Source organism: Myotis myotis, unplaced genomic scaffold (assembly GCF_014108235.1).
Source record: "Myotis myotis isolate mMyoMyo1 unplaced genomic scaffold, mMyoMyo1.p scaffold_m19_p_12, whole genome shotgun sequence".
NCBI lineage: Eukaryota > Metazoa > Chordata > Mammalia > Chiroptera > Vespertilionidae > Myotis > Myotis myotis.
The window spans coordinates 13,850,613-13,877,560 of record NW_023416316.1 but is presented as its reverse complement, the minus strand read 5'-3'; the positions used below and the strand labels follow the sequence as shown (position 1 = coordinate 13,877,560).

The 26,948-nt window shown below is 40.7% G+C and overlaps 1 protein-coding gene and 1 long non-coding RNA gene across 3 annotated transcripts in view; one reads left to right on the top strand and one right to left on the bottom strand.

Moving 5' to 3' along the window:
- LOC118667119 overlaps positions 1 to 13,213 on the bottom strand; it is a 32,715-nt gene extending 19,502 nt beyond the window's left edge. The window contains exon 1 of the long non-coding RNA XR_004971163.1: positions 11,617 to 13,213. This is a non-coding gene — a long non-coding RNA (uncharacterized LOC118667119). The remainder of the gene's footprint in view (positions 1 to 11,616) is intronic.
- A 1,845-nt stretch (positions 13,214 to 15,058) lies between these two features.
- RAB14 (RAB14, member RAS oncogene family) overlaps positions 15,059 to 26,948 on the top strand; it is a 28,389-nt gene continuing 16,499 nt past the window's right edge. The window contains exons 1-4 of one of the 2 annotated variants that reach the window (XM_036329888.1): positions 15,059 to 15,310; positions 23,483 to 23,541; positions 25,127 to 25,180; positions 26,506 to 26,683. In XM_036329888.1, coding sequence (XP_036185781.1) covers positions 23,490 to 23,541; positions 25,127 to 25,180; positions 26,506 to 26,683 — 284 coding nt within the window. In that variant the 5' untranslated portion in view covers positions 15,059 to 15,310; positions 23,483 to 23,489. The remainder of the gene's footprint in view (positions 15,311 to 23,482; positions 23,542 to 25,126; positions 25,181 to 26,505; positions 26,684 to 26,948) is intronic. The other variant, XM_036329889.1, reaches the window with a different exon arrangement.

Genomic DNA, 26,948 nt, shown 5'->3' with positions numbered 1-26,948 from the left:
GCCTGGCTTGTGGCTGAGCAGAGCTCCCGTGGGAGTGCACTAACCACCAGGGGGCAGCTCCTACATTGAGCATCTGCCCCCTGGTGGTCAGTGTGTGTCATAGTGACCAATGATTCCCAGTCGCTCTGCTGTTAGGGTCAATTTGCATATTACCCTTTTATTATATAGGATAGAGACCTGGTGCATGGGTGGGAGCCGGCTGGTTTGCCCTGAAGGATGTCCCGGATCAGGGTGGGGGTCCTGCTGGGGTGCCTGGCCAGTCTGGGTGAGGGGCTGATGGCTGTTTGCAGGCTGGCCACAGCCCCTTCAAGGTAGGGTCCCCGCTGGGGTGCCTGGCCAGCCTGGATGAGGGGCTGATGGCTATTTGCAGGCTGGCCACAGCCAGTAGCCACCCAAGCTCCCAGTGGAGGCTGGCTGGAAGCAGGCATCTGGGATTTATTTGTCTTCTATATTTGAAACTTTGTTGCCTTTTGTGGAGGCCACAGCTGGCCAGGGCAGGTGGGAAGCTTGGCTTCCTCCATCACCGGGGCAACCAAGCCTCCTGCTTGCTCTAGCTCCATGGCTGCCGGCCGCTATCTTGGTTTGGTTAATTTGCATATAGTCGCTCTGATTGGTTGGTGGGCGTGGCTTGGGCGTAGCGAAGGTTACAGTCAATTAGCATCTTTGTCTTTTATTAGTGTAGATAGGGTCTTTGCAGAGAGAATTAGGCTATAACTCCTGGAATAGGATAGGCCCGTGGGCGGCAAACTGCGGCTCGTGAGCCACATGCGGCTCTTTGGCCCCTTGAGTGTGGCTCTTCCACAAAATACCATGTGCGGGCATGCACATACAGTGCGATTGAAACTTCGTGGCCCATGCGCAGGAGTCGGTATTTTGTGGAAGAGCCAGTATTTTGTGGAAGAGCCACACTCAAGGGGCCAAAGAGCCGTATGTGACTCGCGAGCCGCAGTTTGCCAAGCCGCAGTTTGCCAATTACTGGGATAGGCCATTAATCCTATATCACTAATGTCCTTAAAAGAAGAGAAGGGACACGAACACACAAGAGGGATAATGCCATGTGGCTGATGATAGAGGCAGGGACTGCAATGATGCAGCTGTAAGCCAAGGAACACAGATTGATGGCCACCAGCAGAAGCTAAAAGAGGCAAGGAAGGATTCTCCCCAACCTCAGAGGGTACAGGGCCCTGTCCACACCTTGATTTCAGATGTCTAACTTCTAGAACCATTGGAGAATACATTTCTGTTGTTTTGATCTACCCAGTTTGTGGTACTTTGTTACAGCAGCTGTTGGAAACTCATACAAGGAACCTATATGCCTTTCTAGCAACAATTGGCTGAGGCCCTTGGAGCTGAGTCTCCAGCCACATGGTATCACTCATTTCCTCCCAAGGTGCAGACTCCATTGCAGTACTCCAGGGGAGAAAAGACATAAGATCTCAACTACTGCAGTAGCAAAGAGGGGTGAGAGGTTGTGAAGAGCTTTCTTTACCTCATGGAAGAGGATATAATAACACTCATTATATACAAGGGGCCCAGTGCATGAATTCATGCACCTTGAAAGAAACTGTGGACCGTGAGGCTGCAGTGGGCACAGGGGCGGGTCTTGGCCCATCCTCTGTGCCACCACCCGGCTCCTCCCACCACAGCTCCCAGTCCCCTATCTGCCAGCAACCCCGCTCCCACCGCCGCTGCTCCCATGTGCTGATGGCACCTGCTGATGGCGCAGAGCCATTAGGGCCAGTGCCAGCAGCAGGTGCGAGCGGAGCAGGCACTGTTAGTGGGTGCAAGCTGCAGCTGCTGCCCCAATCGCCCCTCAGGAGCAGGGGGAGGTGGATAAGCCCTCAGGGGGGCGATCGGGACCAGCAGCTGCCGCTCGCACCCACTGACAGCACTGAGCAATTGGGACTGGCACGCAAATGCAAGAGGAGCCGTTGCCTGCAGAGGATGCAAGCTACTGCTGCCCCAATCGCCCCTGAGGAGCAGGGGGAGGTGGAGAAGCCCTGAGGGGCAATCGGGGCTGACAGCTGCTGCTCACACCCGCTGACAGCGCTGAGCGATGAGGGCCGGTGCCGGGCACCAGCAGTGGGTGTGAACAGTGGCCCAGCACTGGCAGCGGATGCAAGCAGAGCCAGTGCTGGCAGCAGGTGCAAGCGCCGGGTGGGACTGCAGCACACGGGAGCAAAGAATTTTCAGTAACCACCAGAGGCTCGCCCTGATGACAGCGACTGTCACCCCACCTTGGCCTGGTTCCCCCCGCTCACCTGCTTCACCATTCCACCATGGCCGACGCCTACCATGGTCTGCATGCGCCCCCTGGTGGTCAGCGCACATCATAGCAACAGGTTGTTCGGTTGTTCTGCCATTCATTCTATTTGCATATTAGGGTTTTTTATATACACTGAGTGGCCAGATTATTATGACCGGTCAGGTTGTTATGACCACCCCATCAGTACAATGAAGTGAATTAGTTATGCAAATAATAATAATAATAAAACCTTGAGAGTATTTGCTTAGGAAGTTTTCAATATTCAGTATTTTTGGAAGTGTTAATGAAGTACTGATAGGGCCACTCAGTGTATATAGATTGTATTTTATATCATTACCATGAGCAAGTTTCTTTGCTGAGGTTGTGTCATCCATAATGATATGTAAAATCACTCTATAGATGTGAACACAGGCTCGGAAAGGTTACATGACCAAGATAAGAACTAACATCTACACCTTGCCTCTTAGGTGCCAGGCACTGAGCTGAGCACTTTATGTATGAGCTCACTGGATCCTCATAACACCGTTTGAGGTAGGTACTGTTAATATCTCCAATTTCTACCCCTCTCCTCACTGAGATGAGGAAACTGAGGCACAAGAAGTCAAGTAACTTGCTCAAGTTAGTCACTGCTAAAGCTGGATGCTAAATATAGCAGCCTGTGTTTTTTTCTGAATGCAAAGTCCTGCTCTAAAAGAAGGCACATGTTTGTTGGTTAAAGGACTTATCTTTTCCTTGAGAAACACCGTTGACCTCCCCCTCACAGCCTATAAGATTTTAGATAGAGGACCTGCCCCAGGAAGGAAGCTATCATCATAGAGAACTACAATTTAATATGAACTAAAGTGTGATAGACAAGGAGGAATCTAGTAAGGCCCCTTTTATCAATTCATTCATTCATTCATTGAGAATGCTCTTTTGTCTATGCATTTCTAAGAATGCAGCTGTGTGCAAGCCCCAGGCTTAAGTGCTCAAAGACCTCAGTGTTCCTCATCTGTGAAATGTGGGGGCTCTACTGGACGATCTTTAAAGTCCCTTCTTGCACCAAAAGTCTATAATTCTGTGATTCCCTGGCTTTGGGAGTAAGTTACCATTTATTAATACAATAGCTCAAAATGCCAACTCATGTGTCAATGTCTCAGCAAATGACAGAACCCAGGATTTTAATCCAAGCCCACCTGACTTCAAAAGCTTCTCTACTTCCTCCTGGGTCAGGAAAAGAGAGGAACTAAAAAATGGACTGAGGAAATAGTGCTGTGGAACCAGATTTGCGTGAGCAACACAATGGGACCTATGACCAGCGCCAGGACTTCTGCTGTGGAACTGGCCCAGTGTGGGCCTCTTACACCCCCTTGTGGAGCACATCAGAAATGCTCGGCTCTGCCAGTTTTTTCATTTTGATACCAGACTAGATGAACAGGGAAGCAGGAAGTGGTTTTCTCAGTAGTTTTGAAAATCACTGACCCCAGCTATTGTCAGTTCTCAGTGAAGCCCAGCTACCATGTGTTCATTTATTGAGGAAACACGCTATTTTTGTGTTTCTGTTTTTACATCTCATACCAGGTATAAAGCAGTGAACCCAACACAAATGACACCTTTCCTCCTTAGCTCAGGGTGGGGGACATCAGCCATTAAACCTGTAACATCCAGAATATATATAAGGCAAGAAAGAATTCTTGTTCCTTCACACTACCTTTGCTCCTTAACTTTCTCTTTAATATATGGAGGGGAAAAGGATCTTTGGCAAGACCAAAGACTTTTAAGCATAATAATTCATTAAACTTATTTCTATCTGTTCTCAAAAGTTTCATTTGTCTCACAGATACTGTGTTGTGGAGACCCTAAAATATTTAAATCCTCATCTGTACTGAGGCACCAGAGGAAGGAGATAGCCCTGAGGTTTTGCCACCCCAAAATATGCCTTTGGGAGATATTTATTATTTTAAGCTGGTTATTTTTAAGAAAGAAAAGACTCGAGAAACACCATTGACCTCCCCCTCACAGCCTACAAGATTTTAGATAGAGGACCTGCCCCAGGAAGGAAGCTATCATCATAGAGAACTACAATTTAATATGAACTAAAGTGTGATAGACAAGGAGGAATCTAGTAAGAACCCTTTTATCAAAAAGCCCTGTGTGTGTCCCATCATTAAAGCTGGCCCAGCAAACATTTATCTACCAAACATTTGTTTTCATCTCCATGTGAATTGCCTTCCTCCCCTTTGAAGTCCCAAACCACAACCCCTTTCTCCTTAGCTCAAGATAACAGATAAGCCTCAACTGTCTAATTTGTCTTGAGGCACTATATTATTATGGAACCCCAATATGTACATATGTAATTAAATTTGGTTATTTTATCCTGTTAAGTTGTCTAATGTCAATTTGATTACTTGACTACCCAGATGAACTAAGAGGGAAAGTTCTCCCTCTTCCCCGTCGCACCCCCCCCCCCCCCCCGCCCCAACACACACACACTCCTCAGAGAAGCCAGGAACAACCTTGAAGGCTGTAGGGGCCTCCTCCAGGAGGTAGCTGAAACCCTGGCAGGAGAGCAGAGGGATGAAAATGAGGGGTAGGGGCTTCTGTGGAGTGGGATATTATATAACTTTCTAACCTTCACAACAATCCAATAAATGAAGGGCCACCATTCCCATTTTATAGATGTCCATTGACCCTTCCTGTTTGCCAATATGAGAGCCTGAGGACAAAAACAGGGAGGGAGTACTGAGGCGCTCCAGTGGACAGGAGAGAGAAGCCCAAATTCAAGCATAGTTATTGGTCAGTGATGAGTGAATTGCTGATGTCTAATGAGTGAATGCCCTATTCACTGTGATGTATGACCACTAAATGGCCTCTCCTGGGTGGATCTTACAGCTTTCTTATCAGGAAACACAAATATTAAAGACTCTAGGAGTGGGGAGAACCTAAAGATTCCCTTATCCAGCTGATTTTAAAGTTTTGGAACAAGAGTCCCATCCATAAAACCCTTCAAGAAATTAAGTCCTATGTGGTTGTTCTTTGAGGGGGAGGACATTGGAAGAGGGTTGAGGCAGAACAGAACCTCTCTAGCAGACTCTGCAGTTCCTTCATCTGAAAATCACTGGACTGGATTGCTCTCTGAGATCAAATAACATCTCCACATTACAGATCAGAAAAATGAGGCTCAGAGAGGGGTGGCGACCTACCCAAGGTCACGCAACTGGTTTCAGATGAGTTGAGTCAAGCCCTCATTCTCAATTCAGTACTTAATCCTCTCCACTTCTATTCCATTCTCATCCTCAATTCATTAACAACATTTATACCTGGAAGTATTTATTTGAAATATCAGGCCACCATAATGTCATCACCAACTTACCCAGTGGCTAAAGTATCTACAGTGTGAGCCAGATCACTCAAGGTTTGAAGACATTATAAGACTTGTTTTTAAACATTAGCTAGTCTTTCTTTTTTATTTAGAACATCTCTTTTTATTTTGTTTTAAAATTAGCAGTTGCAACTCCAAAGCATATGGCCCTGGGTTTGAGTCTACCATTCTCTAGCTATGTGACCTTGAGCAAGCAACTTTAACTCTTTGTTATCACATCTGTGAAGTGGAATTAATAACATTCCCTACTTTGCCATGTAGTTGTGAGGACTGAATAAGGTAAAGTGCTGAACATGGTACTGGGTTATGTGCTAATAAGCTCAACAAATCCTTTCTGTGGGCAGGGAGAGGGAGAAGTACTCTATAAAAAGCTTTATTATCTCTTCTCATGAAATCACACTAGTAATGAGACACCCTCATGGGAGTGTAATATTTTACAGTTTACGAACCATATTCAGACCTGTGGTCTCATCTGCATTATTATCCCTTCTCTGTGAAGCTCATAGGACAAGTATCCCACTGCTTCAGGAGCTATTGATTGGCATCTCCATTTCACAGAGTATAAAGCTGAGGCTCAGAGAAGGCTCAGGGTCAGTCAGCTACTAAACAGCTTTCCGTAGCTGGCAGTCCCTTTGGAAGTGAGTGTGTCTGGATGGGGAGGGAGTCCACTGTGGTAGACTGGATTAGTCTTTACCTATGTTCACCTCCCCAGAAGAGAATTATGTGCCCCAATTCTGTTGATGTGAGGCTATAAGACTTGCTTTGGCCAATGGAATATGAGCACAAGTGATGTGTGTTCACGTTGGAATAGAAGCTGAAGACCCAGCATGGTGTTCACCATATCTCTTGTCCTTCTGCCACAAAATCTGGCAATTTTTCACACAGAGAGAAAGAGTGCTTCATCAGCCTGGGTCCTAGAATAGGGGCATAGTTGACCCATCATGGACACAGGGTTGAGTGAGAAGTAAACCTCTGTGGTTGCAAGCCACTGAGACTTTGGGGTCATTTGTTACACAGCAAAATCTAGCCTCTCCTAATGAATACATCTATAAAGGCAATATCCTCTCCAGGAAACGGAGTAGTGATGCCATACTCTGGATATTGGTTGTGTGTGTGTGTGTGTGTGTGTGTGTGTGTGTGTGTGTGTGTGTGTGTGATTGCATGTCTTTCAGGTTGTACAGTGGGTAGGGGAAGGGGAAGGGCCAGCCCAATTTACCCTGGACAGTGTTCCAGTCAATCTTTCAAACCAGCTAAGCCTGCAGAGGCCTGTTTCCCATTCTTCCCCTCTCCTCCCTCTCTCCCCAATTGTTTTGTTATTTTGCAGAAACCCTTCTGATCTCTGTTGAATTCCATGATAGCAAAGGAGAAACTGCTTCAGGAGCTATTGATTGGTTCTCAGAAATAATCATCACAGCTACTGTTTCCAGAGGGCTTACTTACTTCCAGGGACTCTGCTAAGAGCTTTTCATGCTTTGCCTCATTTTCTCTTCACAACTACCCGAAGAATTAGATATTTCCTCATTTTAAAGGCAAGAAGTGAAGAATTAGAGTTTACAGGACTTACCTAAAACTTTCCAGCTACTAAGAGGCAAAGCTGGGACTCAATCTAACTAAAGTTGGGTAGTTTTCTGACTTGGCAACTTGAGTCCTTCTTGTATCTGTGCGCTGTTTTATAGTTGTTTTCTCTGCTATTTCTAAGCCTCACTCTGTTCACTCTGAATGGAAGAGGGGAATGAATCCCTTTTTCCTAGTTCTTGTTTCAAAGAGTAAGTTTTCTTTCATTTTTTGAGCAATTTTGGGTAGAGGAAGGACTGATCTATTGGGTAAATCTGAGAATACCTGGTCATGCTCAACTCAGCACTGTCCTTCTTCTTACTGGGAGGGGGCTGCTTCTGTGACTCCACAACCCCTACAGCAGGGTGCCTGCCCAAGTCTGTGCAGCCTGGTTCTGGGATTCACTATTAGCTATCAGTCTAAAAGCCTCTTCTCCAACCTGATTTATTTACTTATTTATTTATTTAGTTAGTTAGTTATCCTCACCCAAGGATATTTTTCCATTGATTTTTAGAGAGAGGGAAAGACAGAGAGAAATATTGATATATAGAGAAACACATCGATTGGTTGCCTCCTGCACGCCCCTGACTAGGCCTGGACCCTGGAGAAGCCTGCAACCAAGGTACCCGCCCTTGAGCAGAATCTAATGGAACCCGGGACCACTCAGTCCCCAGGCCGACACTCTATCCACTGAACCAAACCAGCTAGGGCTCAAAACCATATTCTTTCCTCGATAGCAAACCATTTACTTATCATCCCCTCTCTCCAAATATAATACAACTAGTGACCTGGTGCACGGATTCATGCACATTGAAAGGAAATTAATTAGAAGTTGGCCGGCAGGGCGGGACTGGCCGAGATGGGCCAGATATACCCAGGAGCCAACCTCCCTCAGTCCCACACCTAAGGTGGCACCGTGGCTCGAAGGGCATCTGCAGAGTGAGCGGGGTCCCTCCGGCAGGTGGGGTCCCTTGGCCTAGCCTGCAGGGATGGGGCCAAAACCTGCTCTCCCACATCCCCTGAGGGGTCCCGGAGTGCGAGAGGGCACTCTGCAAAGTTGTTGTCATACAGGGTGTGGAATGCAAACGGAAGTGTGTAGTAAGTAAACCAGAATCAGGGCCGACAGTGCCCCAACAACAACATAACCCATGGCTGAAGGTGGAATTGCATGGCCTGGTGAGGAATCGGGCTCCCTCCTCTCTGTCTGGGGTGCGTCACCAGAGAACCACCACTGCCCAGTCACCACACCTCGGCAGCTCCTGCATTGAGCGTCTGCCCCCTGGTGGTCAGTATGCGTCATAGGTACTGGCCAGTCGGCCAGTGGGATGGTCACTTAGCCTTTCATATATATAGATACAGCACAATAAAATCTTGTCCCTGTTGGGAGACAACCCTCTGTGGGTCTCTAGTGTCTGCACATCTTGAGAGCAGAGGCTCTGACTGTCATTTGTCCTAAACTATCCTTTCAAGGATGTTTGTAGAACAAAAAGCCTTCAAAGATAGGTTCCCTCCAGAGCAAAGGACAGAAATGCTTACTCTTCACTATAAAATATTTGGTTTCACTAAGCTCAGGGTTCCTCTCCTGTAACACACCGTGTTCAGACATCCAGGAGCTGATGCAAATATGCTGATGCTGTTGCTACATGCAGTGCTATGAAAAATGAAGTCTTTTGTCTCTGACCCAAGAAATCTCATGTCTTCTGCCTGTATCCATGAAACTGCATTAGGCTAAGTTGTTAGCTTGCAACTAGGGTAAGATCTCAGTTCTTGACAGCACCTACCATGTTTGTGCCATGGTGAGAATTATCATGTTTAATACACACATTTTTAACTTACATTATTTCAACTAAATGTATAAGGTCAACAAACCAATAGAGAAAATTTAAATGTTGTTCTGCCCTCCCTTATTCTAAGCAAGTGCATGCCTTGGAGTAAGATGTGATAAAGAGTTGTGATAAAGAGTTGAATCTGATATATTCTTAGTGGATATTCGTTTTCATGTGGATTTCATGACGTGGTCATTAGCCATACTGAGTATGGTTCCAAAGTTCAAAGATGCATATTTTTTCATGTAACATGGCCTTTAAATCTAAGCCACCCACTTCTCCTGGTAGTCACCCAAGGGAGGGCTATATCAGATTAAACACTGAAGGAAAACTCAGAGACAATAAATCAGTCTCCAGTGCCAAACTCTTCTGAGAAATGTTCAAGAACACTTTTAACCTTATGTGATTTTTGTTGTTGCTATGGGTCAACTTTAGAAGGTCACACCCCCATAAGTTTTACTCCAGAGGATTATAATGGGAAGGGGGGCGGTCAGTATAAGGTACATGGCTGTGGGGAGGGACTATTTTTTAAAAATATTTTTTAATGATTTCAGAGAGGAAGGGAGAGGGAGAGAGAAATAGAAACATCAATGATGAGAGAGAATCATTGATTAGCTGACTCCTCACACCCCACACTGGGGATGGAGCCCGCAACCCAGGCACATGCCCTGACCGGAAATTAAACTGTGACCTCCTGGTTCATAGGTTGACAATCACTGAGCCATACCAGCCAGGTGAGAGGGGCTATTTTAATGGTTACAAAATTTCTTTTACAAGGGAATATAGCATGTAGTTATCCTTACACTTATACATCACTTCTAAAGGATTTGAATCTAGTCCTTTTTCATATCCAGAGACTAAAGACTCCCATGAATTTGATTTTGACTTTTTGGTCAGCCTGCTAAATTTTGAAGTATAGCAATGACCTTTTCTTTTTTATTAAAGCAGTATTTTTAACGTATTTGTTCCTACTTAATTGAATTATGTATCAAAGTCAATCAACTACATCTAAAATATTTTTCCAACATTTATAGGGAACTCATACAACTTAACAAAAGGAAGATAAACAATCCAATCAAAAAATGGGCAAAGGACCTAAATAGACACCTTTCAAAAGAGGACATTCAGAAAGCCAAGAGACATATGAAAACATGCCCAAAGTCACTAATCATCCGAGAAATGCAAATCAAAACAACAATGAGGTACCATCTCACACCTGTCAGAATGGCTATCATCAACAAATCAACAAACGACAAGTGCTGGAGAGGATGTGGAGAAAAAGGAACACTTGTGCACTGCTGGTGGGAATGTAGACTGGTACAGCCACTATGGAAGACAGTATGGAGTTTCCTCAAAAAGTTAAAAATGGAACTCCCATTTGACCCTGTGATCCCACTTCTAGGAATTTATCCCAAGAAACCAGAAACACCAATCAGAAAGGATATATGCACCCCTATGTTCATAGCAGCACAATTTACCATAGCTAAGATCTGGAAACAGCCTAAGTGCCCATCTGTAGATGAATGGATTAGAAAACTGTGGTTCATCTACATGATGGGATACTATGCTGCTGTAAAAAAGAAGGGATTCTTACCATTTGCAACAGCATGGATGGAACTGGAGAGCATTATGCTAAGTGAAATAAGCCAGTCAATGAAAGAAAAATACCACATGATCTCACTCATTTATGGATAATAAAGACCATTATAAACTGATGAACAAAAATAGATACAGAGGCAGAGCAACATTGAACAGACTATTGAAACTACAGCGGGAAGGCCAGGGAGGGTTGTGGGGGTGGGTAAGAGATCAACCGAAGGACTTGTATGCATGCATATAAGCATAACCAATGGACACAATACACTGGGGGGTATGGGAGGCTAGGGGAAGGTCAAGGGGAGAAAAAAAAAGGAGACATATATAATACTCTTTGTAATACTTTAAGCAATAAAACAATTTAAAAAAATTAGATAGCACATGCACATAGTAATAAATTTCAGAGTACAAACTTTATTTTTTTTTTTAATATATATTTTATTGATTTTTTACAGAGAGGAAGGGAGAGAGATAGAGAGTCAGAAACATTGATGAGAGAGAAACATCGATCAGCCGCCTCCTGCACATCTCCCACTGGGGACGTGCCCGCAACCCAGGCACATGCCCCTGACCGGAATCGAACCCGGGACCCCCCAGTCCGCAGGCCGACGCTCTATCCACTGAGCCAAACCGGTTTCGGCTTTATTTTTAATATTACTGTAAAAATTGGGACACCAATATTTTAATATCTGACTCTGGATTGGTGGCAAGTCCAAAACCACTATACAAAAAGGGGTAAGTGTAGAGAGAGATAGAGAAAAACAGTTTACAATCCAACATATGCCTCTGAACCAAAATTCTAAAATATATGAGGAAGATTAACAAAATAATTAAGCCTATAAAACTAATAAGAAGATGAACTAATTTGGTTTAAATAAACACAATAGAGATTTGAAAATGACTTAGATGTTTAAGCTCTGGAAAAATATAAAGAATAGAATAACAAAAGAAGTTATACAATATCAACAGATAAAAATGAAACAAGAACAGGTGATATGGCAAAGTATCAGTACCTGGAGTGATTTCGTGAATCTCCCCTAGGAATGGATTACTCCTCATATATTTGCTGCATCTTCCAGCTGACTTCCAGCTTGAACATTTCTTTGCTGTTCTCCAATCTAGGACTGGGAAGTCAAGGTATATGTGAACATGGTGGGGGCAGTTTTAGACCTTCTCCATCTAGAGCCACCCACCATGCCATCCAGAGCCCCTGCCATGCGGTCTCTCCCTATTTGTGTTTTCCTTAGGAAACAATGGGGCAGAGCAGATCAGAGAGCCTGCTGCTGCACAAACATATATGGGGCGGGGGGGAGGAGGGGGGTAGTTTGGAGGGGGGCTGCCAGTCTCTTCTTCTGTAGGCACGCCCAATGTTCACTAGTGATTCTCATGAAAGAAGAGGAAAAGATGGGTCTTCACAGAACACTCATTTTCCCTAAAAGCTGACTTCCCTCCCATCTCCCATTCTTTCCATGTAGTGGTGATGGTTTGTCTGTGGGGAGAGAGGTGGAAATGGGGAATAGGTAGGGAGGAGGGGTTGGTGGAAGGGCTGGTAGAACAGTAATGGCTCTTCAAACGCCCTGCTGTAATAGAGCTGGTTTCAACCACTGGCAATTTTTAAATGCAGAACAGGGCTCTTATGGACTTTTTTTTTTTTTTTTTTAAATCAGATTTGGGCCTCAGCAGCAGTTTCAAGACAACAGGAAAAGTCCCTCTCAATGTTCAGTCACACAAACACCTGTCTATTTTCCCTTCCTTTTAGTTTAACTAATGTTGGCATTACTATTTAGTTTTCTGCATCTTGTATTTTTTACTTGAAGCATTTCTTAGAGATTGTCCATGTCAGGACATATACATGTACCTCATTTCTTTTAATTGCTGCACTGCATATATTCCATAAGACATGTATACTAAAATTTATTATAACAGCTTTCTCGTAATAGTTTGTATCTAGGATTTTCCTATTATAAACAGTGCTGCAATGACTATTTTGTGTATACATCTCTTTATATAAACAGCATTTAAAAAAAGTTAACTAGAAATCCTGACAGATGTTTGGCATCCAATGGATAGTTTTTCTTTATGATGCAATGGGTCACACAGTCTCTCCTGACTTTGAAAATTCTGCGACTTATCACAAGAATTGACATTTTCTACTTTAATTGCATTGCTTAGCATGTGACAGGTACTCTGCATTCACAAGAGTTTATCTTTAATGCTGAATAAAAGTTTAATGTCTTTGACATAGACTTAAGCAGCAATAAGGATCTACATTTAAACTGCTACAAGTGCATATAAGGGACGATGTATGGAATGGTGTCTAGGAATGGGAGCTCTGAAGTGATATATGCTTGAGTTCAAGTCCCAGCACTACCAGTTTTTCCTATATGACTTTAGACCTGTATGACATTCAGTTTTCTCATTCATAAAATAGGTGAATGTAGCACCAATTTCATGGGGTTGTTATAGGGATTAAATAAGGAACTATGCATAATTCTTAGGACATTTCCTGGAACATAATAAGTCACCTGGCACTTGATAAGTTCAATAAGCATTAGCTGCCGAAACCGGTTTGGCTCAGTGGATAGAGCGTCGGCCTGCGGACTGAGGGGTCCCAGGTTCGATTCCGGTCAGGGGCATGTACCTGGGTTGCGGGCATATCCCCAGTGGGAGATGTGCAGGAGGCAGCTGATCGATGTTTCTAACTCTCTATCTCTCTCCCTTCCTCTCTGTAAAAAATCAATAAAATATATAAAAAAAAAATAAGCATTAGCTATGCATTGGGTTTCAATTCAGGTGACAACTGGATACAGAAACTTTCTACTCAAGCCTAAGTCCATTGCTGCACAAATAAGGGCAATTGGTCCACAGCTTCTTTTATTTGGCACAGACAAATTTCCTGATTTCAGAGATGTTCAATTGTGACCACAAGTTATTTATTAGAACTAAAAAACATAGCAATAGACCTATATGGCTGGAAGGGGTATCAATATTACTTTATATTAGATTATCTTATAATAACCATTCCCATATATTAAATTTTTGTATGCCAAGCATTTTGCATATATTGTCTCATTTAATTCTACAAAGGTCCTTGTGAGATATCATCACCCTTACTTTGCAGAAGAGACTGAGGATCTGAGAAATCAAATGGCACGTCCAATGGCATCATCTCACTAGTAAATTGCAGAACAGGGATTTGCACCCAGGTCCTTCTGCAAATAGATCTGTAAATTGCCATACACTTTTCCAATGAAATATCACTTATCCATGACAGAACCAGCTTATGAAAGATTTGAATGCTAAGAGGGAGCTTGAACCCCATTTTGGGGGACTGAGGCAGAGTAGTCTCATCTGTTAGGCAGAGTGCCCAGGGCTCATAATACTTTTAGGGGCCCACAATAATGTTTTAAGTTCTTTTAAAACCAGAAAGAAAAATAAACTTTTAGGTCAAAGAAAATGTTTTGCTACATAACATTAATACATTCATCTCTATACCAAAGCAGTTTGTAAAATATTTATATATATATATATCTCCTCAAGCACAAGGCAAAAGTGCTCAGGGCCTACAAAAGTCCTAAGGCGGCCTTGTACTAAGTTGTGCTACACTTTCTGGGAAGGTGATAATAGTAGCCCAAATTGAAATATGGGAAGCGATGAACAAATTGAGAAAAATGTGGTTACAATTTCTCTTTTCCTGTCAAAGGCACTCCCAAAGGTTAAAAGAGACAGAAGAGAAACATAGGGCAGAAAGTGCCACTACCTAGCTGCATGATCTTGGACAAGTGACTTGATCACTCTGAGCCTCAGTTTCTTTCTTTCTTTTTTTTTTTTAATATTTTATTGATTTTTTACAGAAAGGAAGGGAGAGGGATAGAGTTAGAAACATCAATGAGAGAGAAACATCGATCAGCCGCCTCCTGCACACCCCCAGCTGGGGATGTGCCTACAACCAAGGTACATGCCCTTGACAGGAATCGCACCCGGGACCTTTCAGTCCGCAGGCCGATGCTCTATCCACTGAGCCAAGCCGGTCAGGGCCTGAGCCTCAGTTTCGTCATCGATAAAATGGGGATATGTACCTCCTGGGATTTTGGCCAGGGACCTCATGTACAGCGTTCCATAAATACATGTTGAATGAATGAATGCAGTAACTGTGCGCTTAGTGTCCAGTAAGCGGTAGTTGCTGGCATTAAAAATAGTTAGAACCAGACGTACCTCACTCAACTTCTACACAGACCTGCTCAGTAAACTGCGCTTGCGCATGAGCGCTTTCTCCGCCCCCTCCAGCGTGAGGGCCAGTGGGCGGGCGTTCGCGGCAGCGCGACAAGTCAGGATGGGAGGACTGAGGAAGGGGCGTGGCTTATCCGGCTGGGCCTGGCCACTCTCTTCCGGGCTCCGCCAGCTGCGCGCGCATCCCTCTCCCCCTTCTTTTGTGGTCCGGCCCATTGCGAGGGTGACAGGAAACCCTGTGCAGGGAGCGCCGCCATCTTGGACCTGCCCGAGGAAGATCCTGAGGGATCCCCAGGAGCAGTCGCCGCTGCCACCGCTACTGCCGCTAGCGCGTCTGCACCTCCTTGTCCAACCCGCTACCTGCCGGGGCCTGGGCCGACCGCCCCCGCCCTTTTCGGCTGCGCCCGCACTCTTCTTCCTCGCCCTGACGCCCCCCCTCCCGCCCGGAAAGCTGCCCAGCCACCAGCAACCCCCCAGGTAATCCAGGCCTTCCGCAGTGTCCGTCCGTCCGAGGCCTCTTCGCCTGGCTCGCGGAGGCCAAGAGTGGGGACGACGGCGATCCGGGGCCGCGGGCGGGCGGGGCCTCAGGACAGGCCCTGTCAGGCCGCAGCGAACCCGGGGTCGCGGTGGGCGCCGTGGGGCCCTGTCTGCCGGGACTCCCATGCGGGGGCGAGTGTGGCCCTGCGCTGCGCCCGCCGAAGCCTCGGGTCCTCCCCGCCCAGTGGAGAGGCATGTGGGGAAGGGTGTGTTCGGCCTCGCCTCCCCCGCCTCCTCGGCCGCACCGGGCAGACTGGCCTCCGCAGGCCCTGCTCCCCTTGCTGCCGTTCCCGGCGGCTGCGGACCACCCCCGCGGTGTTGATCCGCGCGAGCCGCGCCAGGCAGCCCACGAGCCCCAGACGTGGCAGTCCCCGTCCCGTAGGCCGCGTCTGGCCCGGAGTACAAAAGGCAGCACGCCGGCATCTTGGACTGTCGCCGGTGTCCTTGTCGGTGTGGGTGGACTGCCCGGCCTCGGGCTGGAGAAGAGGGTCTGTGCTTGGGAGGCTGTGGTTTGGGCGAGTCCCTGGAAGGCCCAGGACATCCTCTCAGGCCCCGAGCCCAGATGGGATCCAGAAATGATGAAGACGACCAAAAGTTTTGGCGTTTCTAGGACTGAAAAGAAGGAACAGGCGTTGTTTGGCTCGTTTGCACTTTCCTGTGTGCCAGGCACAGATTTGGGTGTCTTCGCACTTCACGTAGCTGTTGGTGATAAGTCGCGTTCTCTCCATTTTACAAGCGAGGAAACTGAGGCTTGAGGTTGTGCTGTGGCCGGTTAAGGCCGGTGCGTGCACACTGGCCTCTCCCTCCCCTGGGGCGGGGGCTCACTGCGTTGAGTTAGGCCAGGGTCGCAGACCTGACCATTGATTGACAAGGCAGCGTTGGATGACAGTGGATTCTCCTTGGTAACCCAAAGTCTTGTCGTGTCAGCCACTACACTGCCAGTCCTTATTCTCACAATTCCAGGGGTGAGAGGGCTGGATTTCCATTTTACATTTGAAGAAAAAAATGGGGTTCTCCAGAGAGCAAGGGCTTTCCTGGTGGCCCCACGGCGGTGTCAGAGCCCCGATTCTAACTCTTGCAGATTGTTGCTCATTTCAGTACTATCACAGCTTCCTTTTATTTAGATGTGGTTATTAAGGACACGCTTAACCTTGCACTAATTCAGCTCCCACTCCTCCTTCCCCGAAGACTTTCCAAAAATTTTCCTCAAGGTTTCTGCGTAGGCACTGTTACTGGTCATGCCTTGGCGCATGTCATGTGTAATGTGCTTTGACTTCCTAGTTTTGACCATAAGCAAGTTACTTAACCTTTCAGACTCAGTGCCCTTATCTATACAGGGGATAATGGTGCCTACATTTTTGAGCTGTTGTGAGGATTAAATGTGATTAAAAACCCTTAGCTCGTTGCTTGGCATACAGTTAGTGCCCCGTTGCCAGGCTTGTACTGAGTGTTGACTATTTGTTGAATAAAAGAGAGGAGCATGACTTCGGAGAGCTAGCTGTAGATTTTGACCTGGGCCTTAATCTTAGCTTTCCGCTTAGTAGTACTAGCATATGATCACGGATGTATCACTTCTCTGAGCTAGTTTCCTTATCTGTAAAATGAGTTTTTAGGATTAGAGATTACTTTTAAAGTAGCTGGCATATATTAGGCACTCGGTAAATGGCAGTTATTTAAAAGATGTAAAACTTCAGATTCTAAAAATTTCTTGGAATTAAAGCTACATTTTTAAAAGTTTTTGCTCTTTATGTTAAACTTTATGGCTGTGTGTGTCAGCCATTCAACAGAATTTGGGGTGCTTTTACAACTGATTTTTATCAGTATTAAATATCTGTCCATAGTTTTAGTAAGATATATTGTACTTCAAGTTAAAGCAAATAGAATATGTTGAAATAAGGGCTATTGAGAGATGCCTCATTTTTTTTAAAGGCTTGAAACATTTGTATGTGATTAAATGCCTGTTATGGCTGGAGACACCAGTGCACAAATAGAGGTCTCAAAGATGGTCTACTTTACTTTTTAAATACTTTTATTCTAGACTATTTTAAACATGTACACTATAGAGTAGTATGTTAAGCCTTAATATACCTATCAGTCAATGTCACCAATAATCAGCAATTTTGTTTCACCTGTACCCTCTCCATCAAGTTATTTTGAAGCAAATCTTAGACATCATATTTCACCATTCACTATTTCACTATTTCACTATTTCACTATTCACCATTTCACTATTACTAGTCCTCTTAACTGTAGTAGTAAGGGCAGGGTTTTTGTTTTCTCCTAAGTGCTTCTGTGCAGTGTTGGAGTACTTTATTTCCTGTTCATAGCATACCCTCAGTTACCTGAAACGGTCTTGCTATGAAGGAAATTCAAGTTTTTCTTATTCACATTATTGATTTGTATAAAAGCGTGTTAGCTTGTCAAAAGTGAGGTGTTGTGGGGTTTTGTTTGTTGTTTTTTTAGGTGAATTTCAGAGATTGCTTTATGGTTGAGGAAAGGAAATTGACCAATCATTTTGGTTAGATTCGAGTATTAGAGTGACTCCTGAAGTTTTGTGTTCACTTGACTGACAAATCAAGTAGTAATCCACTTTACTGGGCCTATAAGCAAATCAAAGTGCTTCTGTTCTTGAGTTTCATGAAGGCAGGGACAATGTTGTTTTTTGTTTTTTAAGCATTATTATATTATCAGATCTAGCATGAGGCTTTGTGCTTAGTAGATGCTCAACAAAGATTTTTATATTGGAATCACAAAAGCAGCCTCTCTGGTGTTTTTAATAAGATACCTTGCACGTTAAAAAAAAAAATCTCAACAGTGAGGATTAGAATTTAAATAACCTGAAATGTTTAGTGGGTTGCTTTTCTCCTGTGTTGTCTTGAGTCAGTTATGTAAAAATTACACAAAAACATATATTCTAAGGAGTAGAATAAAATAGCTATATAACAGTTGTGAAAGGATTAGTCAGACAGTGCATAAATTAACACAGTAAGAAGCCAGACTATAAAAACAACAACTGGAAATGTCGTTGATCGTTGGGGTGTTTTTTGTTTATTTTTTTAGACTGATCATATGATTGACTTCCTATGTTCCCCAGATTATTGGTAAATGTGGAAGTTCTATTGGAAATATTATGAAAGGGAGTTCTTTTGTTTTGGCTTATTTTTAACTTGTTTTATATCAGAATTGCATATAAAATGCTTGAAAAATATTTAAGTCCTTTATTTTTTTTCTACTTTGAATATTTTAAAATAGTACATGCTCATTATACTGTCAGTGCAGAGATGGATAAAGCAAGTTAATTTCTCTCTTCCCTTTTTCTGTTATCAGCCTGTGTGTTCATTTTTTACAATTTGATGTGTATTCTTCCATATTATGTGCATGTAGGATTGAAGGGTATATGTTTGTTTAAAATGGGTTATGCTATTGCATCAAACTCTGTACCAGGCTTTTTTTTTTTTTCAATCCACTTAAAATCATGGCTATTATTTCCTGGTTAATACATGTATTTCTAAATGGTTTTTAAACTAGATGTGTATTGTTTCATAGTACAGATGTACTTTATTTGGTCATTTCCCTGTTGATAGTTTAGATTGTTTCTAGATGTGTTTTGTTTGTTTGCTGTAAAAATGTTGCATTAAATGCATTTGAACCTGTAACCTTGTGGACTGAAACTTTTATTTCTGTAGACTAATTTTAAGTGGGTTTCTTGGTCAAAGAATGATTTGGATTTTTTTGAGGGTCTTTTTTTTTTTAAGATTTAAAAATATATACCGATTACTTCCCAAAAATGTTGTGGCTGTTCAGACTTCCACAAGCAAAGTGTATGAAAGTGCCTAACTTCATATCTCTACCTGCACATTTCAAAACTGGTCATTTATATGTCTGTACATTTTATTTGAAAAGATGTCTGATTCAGTATATGAAAACCGTGCAATTCTATGTCTGTCACAATTATGATTATGTTTAATGTCCATTTAATAACCATTTAGATCTATATGTATTGGCCTGGGAAAACATTCATAATTTCTTTTAAGTGAAAAAAGCATGTTGAAGCATTTTATGCAATAGCAAACTCCATTTAAAAAATGTACTTCTCACCTTAACAGTGGTCTGTTTTATGTTAAAGAGATGAGGTTGCAAAATCCTGTTAAAGCAATATGAAGCATAGTTAATATTTAAAACAGGCCACACAACAATTATGTGTTTAATTATGCATTTAGTAAACATTTCTCTTGATAGCCAGGAAGTTTTGAGCTAAATTTTACATGCACAGATAGTAAAACTATTACCTTAATTTTTTAGTATAATTATCCTCCATCTTTCTCTAATTTTGAGTTTTTGCTTTTCTTTTATCAGTCTACATATTTATGTACCTTCAATAAGCTACCTTAAAGAAAGAAAATCAGGTTCTTTGGAACTAGGTCTGAAATCAAGTTCCAGCTCTGCCATTTACTAACTTTGTAACACTGGCCAAATGCGAATTTCTTCAAACTTCTGTTTATTCAGTTTTACATGATTTTGCAGAGTTGTGAGAATTAACTAAGAATTGTGTAAGATAATATAAGGAAAAATGCAGATCATCATATGGTATACTCTCAACAAATGTTATTTCCATTCAGAAACTTTTTAAAGTAAATATAATACGAATTATTATTACTAGTATTATCATTTATCCATACCTATAAGTCCCGATTACAGTGCATCCTCTAAATGTAATCATTTAATACTGTTAATTCAGAATATTAAATCAGAACCAAGTGAGTGGACTGAGAAAGATTTGTGTCCCGATGTACCACTATAGGGCTTCATAGATGTACTCAGCAGGTATATCTTATAACTGTGGAGGAGGGATGATGGTGTTGTGGTTAAACACAAAAGTCAAAACAGTCTAAGTTTAATGGAGTGTGTGACCTGGGCATGTTACTTGCCTGTTTGGTCTTTCCTCATCTGCAAAATGAGGGCTATTGTCACTATTTTATAAGGATGGTAGTAAGACTTAAATGCGATTGCACATTCCTGGCATATATTAAATGCCCAGTAAGTGATAACTGTAACAATTGTGTTTGGTATTAGTTTACAAGTTGTTCATATATTTAATGATACCTGTCGTCTGAATGTACTGCTCTTTTTTCCCTAAAGAAATCAAAGACATTAAACATGATCTATATGATTTGAACTTTATTCAAATGCTTTTTGTAAAACCTGAAAGTGCATTTTAATAATACTAGTGGTTGTGCACAAGTTATAGAATATTACCAAGGTTTTTTTAATTAGTGGAGATTATAGTATTGAGAAAGTTGGACTCATGTTTTCAGAGCATTTGAACTAGATTAACATTTCTAATGCCTTTTTTTTTTTTTTTTTTTTACTTTTGAATAAGTGAAGCAAAGGCACCCCTTAATAGGGAAAAAACTTTTTTCCCCCTTCCAAAGCTGGTTGCTAGTTACAAATATATTTCTCATCACTTTTAACAGTGGTTAGTTTGATGTTTAAGAAATGAGGTTGGGGAATCCTTGCTTTAAGCACTGTTAAATATTTAATATGCAACGTACAGATCATGTATCATAGAAATGTACACTTGAAACCTATATGATCTTATTAGCCAATGTCACCCCAATAAATTTAATAAAAGAAAAATAAAAAAATAAAAGAGGCCACTTGAATATAGTTCTACTGCAAATACATAATTTTGAGTGAATGCTATCAATAAACTATAGGAATATATTTAAACCTAGTTAGTATCTTACCTTAGAGTAAGAAAGGGAGAACCTGTTGTATTAGTAGCTACAGTGCTAGATATTTTCTGCTTTCCTTACCTACTGAAATGAGTAAATTTGAGTCATTTTTCTTTAACTCTGCTTTCAGGGTTTTTATTTTAATTTTTCAGAAACTTGAACTAGAAAATTATGTGGTGAAGTAGAGACAGCAAAGGTATTAGATATGAAATAATCATTCTTTTTTATTTGGAAATAGTTGATAGCAATTAATGCTCGGTAATTTTAAAAAACATTTTCCAAATGAGTCATCTTAGTAGATGTTTGATTAATGAATACTTGTGTGATAATTAGCTAGTATACAAATTAGTATGACTAGAATTGGGTTATAATTTCATTATTAGCTTTTAGAGCATTTCAAGTAGAAATTGATATTGTTAGAGGCCATAGCTTTAACATAAAATAGAAGGAAGCAAAGTATGTACAGCTGCAACTTTCAATAAGAACAGGGAGAAAAGAAACAGGAAAATCAGAAGCGGAAGAACATGAGAGAAACAGTAAGCTAAAGGTTACTAAATTATTATTTTCCCCCAAGTGTGAATGGGGGAAAGAAGAGTTAAAAATTACTTAGAAGAAAAGCATCTGGAAGGAGTGCAAGTTGAGACGTTATAATCTTTAAATACCATTTTTATTGAGAGAGGTTATTTTTTTCTTTGTGTTTGGGATCTTGTTCAGAGATCTAGTGAATAATTCAGACCAATTTTTGCCTCAGGACCAAGTTCATTTTTAAAAATTTTGAGCCCCCAGTGTCTGAAAAAAGGGAATTAGTTAGGGTGATGATCAGAATCAGAGTTAATGTAACTAGAAAAAAACCCCTTTCCTAAAAGAACTGGTTAAGGGAGTTTTCTGTGATGTCAAAGACTGATTATAAATGTGTTAAAACAAGTCAAGCTGGAATGGGTAGCAGGGCCTCCACTTTTGTTGAATGTAATTCCTACAACTAGGAGAGGAGACTATATTGTGTGAAATGATTGTCCAGTAATTTATAACTTTCTTTTCTCTGATAACAATAATTCATTTATTTTACATATATACTTTTCTATAGGTTATATAGAAATTTTATTTGAAATACATGTTTCAGTTCTTCAGTCATACCAAATGTATAGCTTAGGTAATGTGACAGTTGGCCAAAACAGTAAAAACCAGATTAAAAAAATTACTGGAAATTCAAATTTTTTAAAATGAAGGTTAGGGGGACTGTCTAGGGCGGGGGGATAAAATGGACACATATGTAATACCCTTTGTAATACTTTAAGCAATAAATTAAAAAAATAAAAAATAAAAAAATAAATAAATAAATAAAATGAAGGTTAAACCTTCATATATATAAAGAATTTTTATCTTTGCTTAAACTGAAAACTGGTTTGAGAATAATTTTATTGGAAGTTATTACCAGTATTAGAATTCATCTCTTCTCTAGCACCTAACAGTGTCTGACACATTCAAAGCGTTCATTTGAATAAATTGGAGTTGTTTTTTAACTTATTAAAAGTAGGAGAGAAATTAGAATTCTTTAGGGTAAGTCTATCTGAAGTTATGGAATGGGCTGTGATCTTTTGAAATATATTCTGATATATAAACTTGCAAATTTTACAACCACAAGTAATATTTTATGCCATTATTTCTCTCAGCTCCTAAAATAGTACATAGCAGACATTTGATATATTATTGATCTTTAAATCCTACATTAGGTTGAACCGTATGAAATTGCCAATGATTGACTTTTTAAATCTACAAGAACAGTTTCATATGGTTCAATATAAATCTGACATTAATTTGGTTTGGAAATAATGATTTGCTCTTTCTTTGGATACTATTCTAACCATTAATTTATAGTGGAATAAAAAAGTTACATTGTGTTTATAAGTTAGTGGTTACTTTAAAAAAAAAGATTCTGTTTTAAAAATCAGCGAGTTCTGAACAAGTAGGCCATCAGTAAGTCACTTGACCAGTAATAGGGATGGATCTTAAAGAGGAGAAGAGGACTATTTATAATGATAGTTAATTCAAATTTATACATATTTCCTTGTTTAACGTTTTCCAGAATAACATTTGTTATTAAATATTTCCTAATGTGAAATATTAGAATTGTTTTGATATAATGGTTTATTATATTTCCATTGATAATACATGAGAATGTTAAAAGCAGTGTTCATTCATGAAAATTTGTGCATTTGATCAATTTGGGAAATGTAGTTTTATTCCAAATTACTATAACCAACATTTTGTTTATAATCAGTGTGCTTTATTTTATGTACCTTTAAAGGATAGCAATTATCAGCTTGAATAACTTATGTATACTTTTCTACTGAAGTAACACAGTTTTCTTTGTTTTTAGTGCCACCATGGCAACTGCACCATACAACTACTCTTACATCTTTAAATATATTATTATTGGTAAGTTTATTTAACTTACACTCTTGTTCTCCAAAGAAGGTTAATATATAAAATATTTATATACTAATACTTAACGTACCACTCCAGAAGAAGTGGATGACTTTCTCAGTGCAAAATTCAAACTCCTTTGAGATTTATAGTTGCATTAACAATGGACTCTTTGCTTTGTGGCTCTGGATACTTTTGTAGAACAGTGTATCTTGGTCGAAGTGATCTTGATTGTTCTTGGGGGAAACCTGAAAGCTTGTTAATACTGGAAAATAAATTAATTTCTTAGGAGTGCTGATACATTCCAAAAATATCATAAAACCACTCAGAGCCCAATTTTTGGATTCCAAACATTGATTCAGAACAATTGTGTAATACACATAAAATATAATACTGATGGTTTTTCCCTTAAGTTTCAAGACGATTTTACTCAAATTGAAAGACCATGCTGTTTATCCAAATATAGTTGTAAGAGCACAGTTGAAAGTACATATACTTTTCAGTTAATTCTTCACATGAGAACAGTTTGGTTTAATGTTGATCTTAAGTAACTATAGTGGAATGCTTCCTTCACCAAAGGTTAAATTGCTGTAGTACAGAGGTGATACTTGTTCTGTTATGGTTTTCATGTAGTGTATATTCTTTTGTGGAATTTTGCAAAAAAACAAAATTTGAGATAAGATAGGATCTAGTGAATCAAGCTTCGAAAACTCATTTCTGCTTATTATATGCTGCTGCCCTATTTGTCACTCCTAGGAGTCTGTTGCTTTTATGCATGGTTAAGAGAAAGAACAATATAAAACTTTGAATCAGCTCAAAGTAAAAAATACGATTAGAACAATTTCTCTGTTAAAAAAGCACTTTCTGCCCTAACCGGTTTGGCTCAGTGGATAGAGCGTGGGCCTGCAGAATTGAAGGGTCCCAGGTTCAATTCTGGTCAAGGGCATGCACCTTGGTTGCAGGCACATCCTCAGTAGGGGGTGTGCAGGAGGCAGCCGATCGATGTTTCTCTCTCAGCGATGTTTCTAACTCTCTATCCCTCTCCCTTCCTCTCTGTAAAAAATCAATAATATATATATGTTTTTAAAAAAGCACTTTATGCCCTGACCGGTGTTTTTCAGTGGTTAGAGCATTGGCCTGCTGACCCAAGGATCTTGGGTTCGATTCCTGGTCAAGGGCATGTAGCTGGGTTGCAGGTTGGATCCCAGGCCCAGGAGGCACTCAATTCATGTGTCTCTCACATTCTTGTCCCTCCCTCCTACCCTTCCTCCCTCTCTCAAGATCAGTGGAAAAAATATTATCTGGTGAGGATTAACAACAACAAAATATTTAAAAAACCCACACTTTCCAGCTGGTGGCTAGTAACATAATTTATAACCAGACTCTATTACTGCCGAAAGTTGGGAATAGTGAATTTGTACATCTCAGTGAAAACTGACCTGTAGGATTTTAAAAGTCATTATAAATTAGGGAAATGCAACTTTTCTAAGTGTCTAAGAAATTTGTGATATTTTAAGGGGTATAGCAGTTATTGTATATAATTATGAGTGTAAAATTGAGAAATGTAATTGCCACTTGAAACTTTTTTTTTAAACAGGGGACATGGGAGTAGGAAAATCTTGCTTGCTTCATCAATTTACAGAAAAAAAATGTAAGTTTAAAATGTAAGGTGAAATATTAGTTAATTATTTATTGTCACTTTTCTACCTTTTAAAGTGTCATTTTCAGTGTACTCGATGCATTTGAACATATGCACTTTTGTCTTTAAGGAATGAGTCTATTTTTAAATTGGTGCAGATAAAATGAAATATGCCGACATATACAATGTTAATTTTTATATATCATATATAATTTGATTCACTTGAGACATTTTTATGGTAAAACTTAATTTTTAAAGATGTATACTGTAATGTCAAATTTAAATCTTTTTATTCTCAGACTTTCATTATAGAAATTATCTTATTACGGGAATTTTGCTGCACGTATCATTTGTTAACTATATAATAATAGATTAGAAATACTTAAAATGGAATCTTACCTGCATTGATGACTTGATTAAGATTCAAAGTACAACTCTGACTTGGGTGGTATGGGAGGGGCCATTTTATTTTATGTAACTAATAGGCTAATATAGTTGAAATTGTTTCCATATAGTTGAAATAATTTCTGTGGCTTTTTTTTCATAATACAATATTTTATGAAGTATCCATTGGTCTGTGTATTCTTGTACCAGAGAATAGTAGGTTTAGATTTCCAGCAGTCTTATTATAAGGACTAATAAATTTGTTCTATTGGATTAGACATATATAACTTGCCAATATAGAACTATAAACATATATTAAATGTGGTGATTTTCTTTGAGATATTGGTATATTTTCCAGGATAAAAATTTGGTTGACTAATCTTAGAGTTCTAAGACCATTGATTGATTTGTTATATGTAAGGATTGTCCGAGGGATAAATAATATAACATTGGTATTTTTAAAAGCTTATTATAATCTTTATTTTTAAATTTAAAATATTTATTATCTAGTCCTTTACAGAAGTTTTCTGACCCCTGTTCTAGTCCATGTCAATGACTTCTTCTGGGTTTTTGCTGGTTTATAGAGGCCGGGTGCACGAATTCGTGCACGGGTGGGGTTCCTCGACTTGGCCAGTGTTCGGAGCTGATTGGGGCCGGCCAGGCTGAGGTACCACAGGAGATTGGCTGTGGGAGTGCACTGACCACCAGGGGGAAGCTCCTGTGTTGAGCATCTGCCCCCTGGTGGTCAGTGTGCATCATAGCTACTGGCCGCCCAGTCATAAAGTTCGAATAGTCTTTTATATAGAGAGATATGCAAGCTTTAGTCTGTTTATAGCCTATAAGCAGTACTAAGTCATTTGATTTTCCAGTGGATTTTTTCCTCCCCACTGGTATTAATTTGAAACTCTCTTGAAGTTGGGATGTTATATTATATTTCTTTTCCTCCCTAACAGTTATGGCCGATTGTCCTCACACAATTGGTGTTGAATTTGGTACAAGAATAATTGAAGTTAGTGGCCAAAAAATCAAACTGCAGATATGGGATACAGCAGGACAGGAGAGGTTTAGGGCTGTTACACGAAGCTACTACAGAGGAGCTGCAGGAGCGCTTATGGTGTATGATATCACTAGGTAAGAAATTAACTTTTCCTTCATACTAGGAAAAAAATCTACTTTAGGCAGTATGGTTTCTTTTTTATTGATTTAAATATTTCTTAGTTTATAATTGTGTGTCTATAAATGTGCTTACTTGGGTTTTATGGTTTCTTCTCTAAATTACTGTTAAAGACTTGACATAATGTGTTGATTTCCTTTGCTGAAAGTGGGTATGACTGAAGAAAAACTTTAGGAGATGCTGGTGGAGCTGACAGAAGAATACTATTCTGAAAAGCAGCAT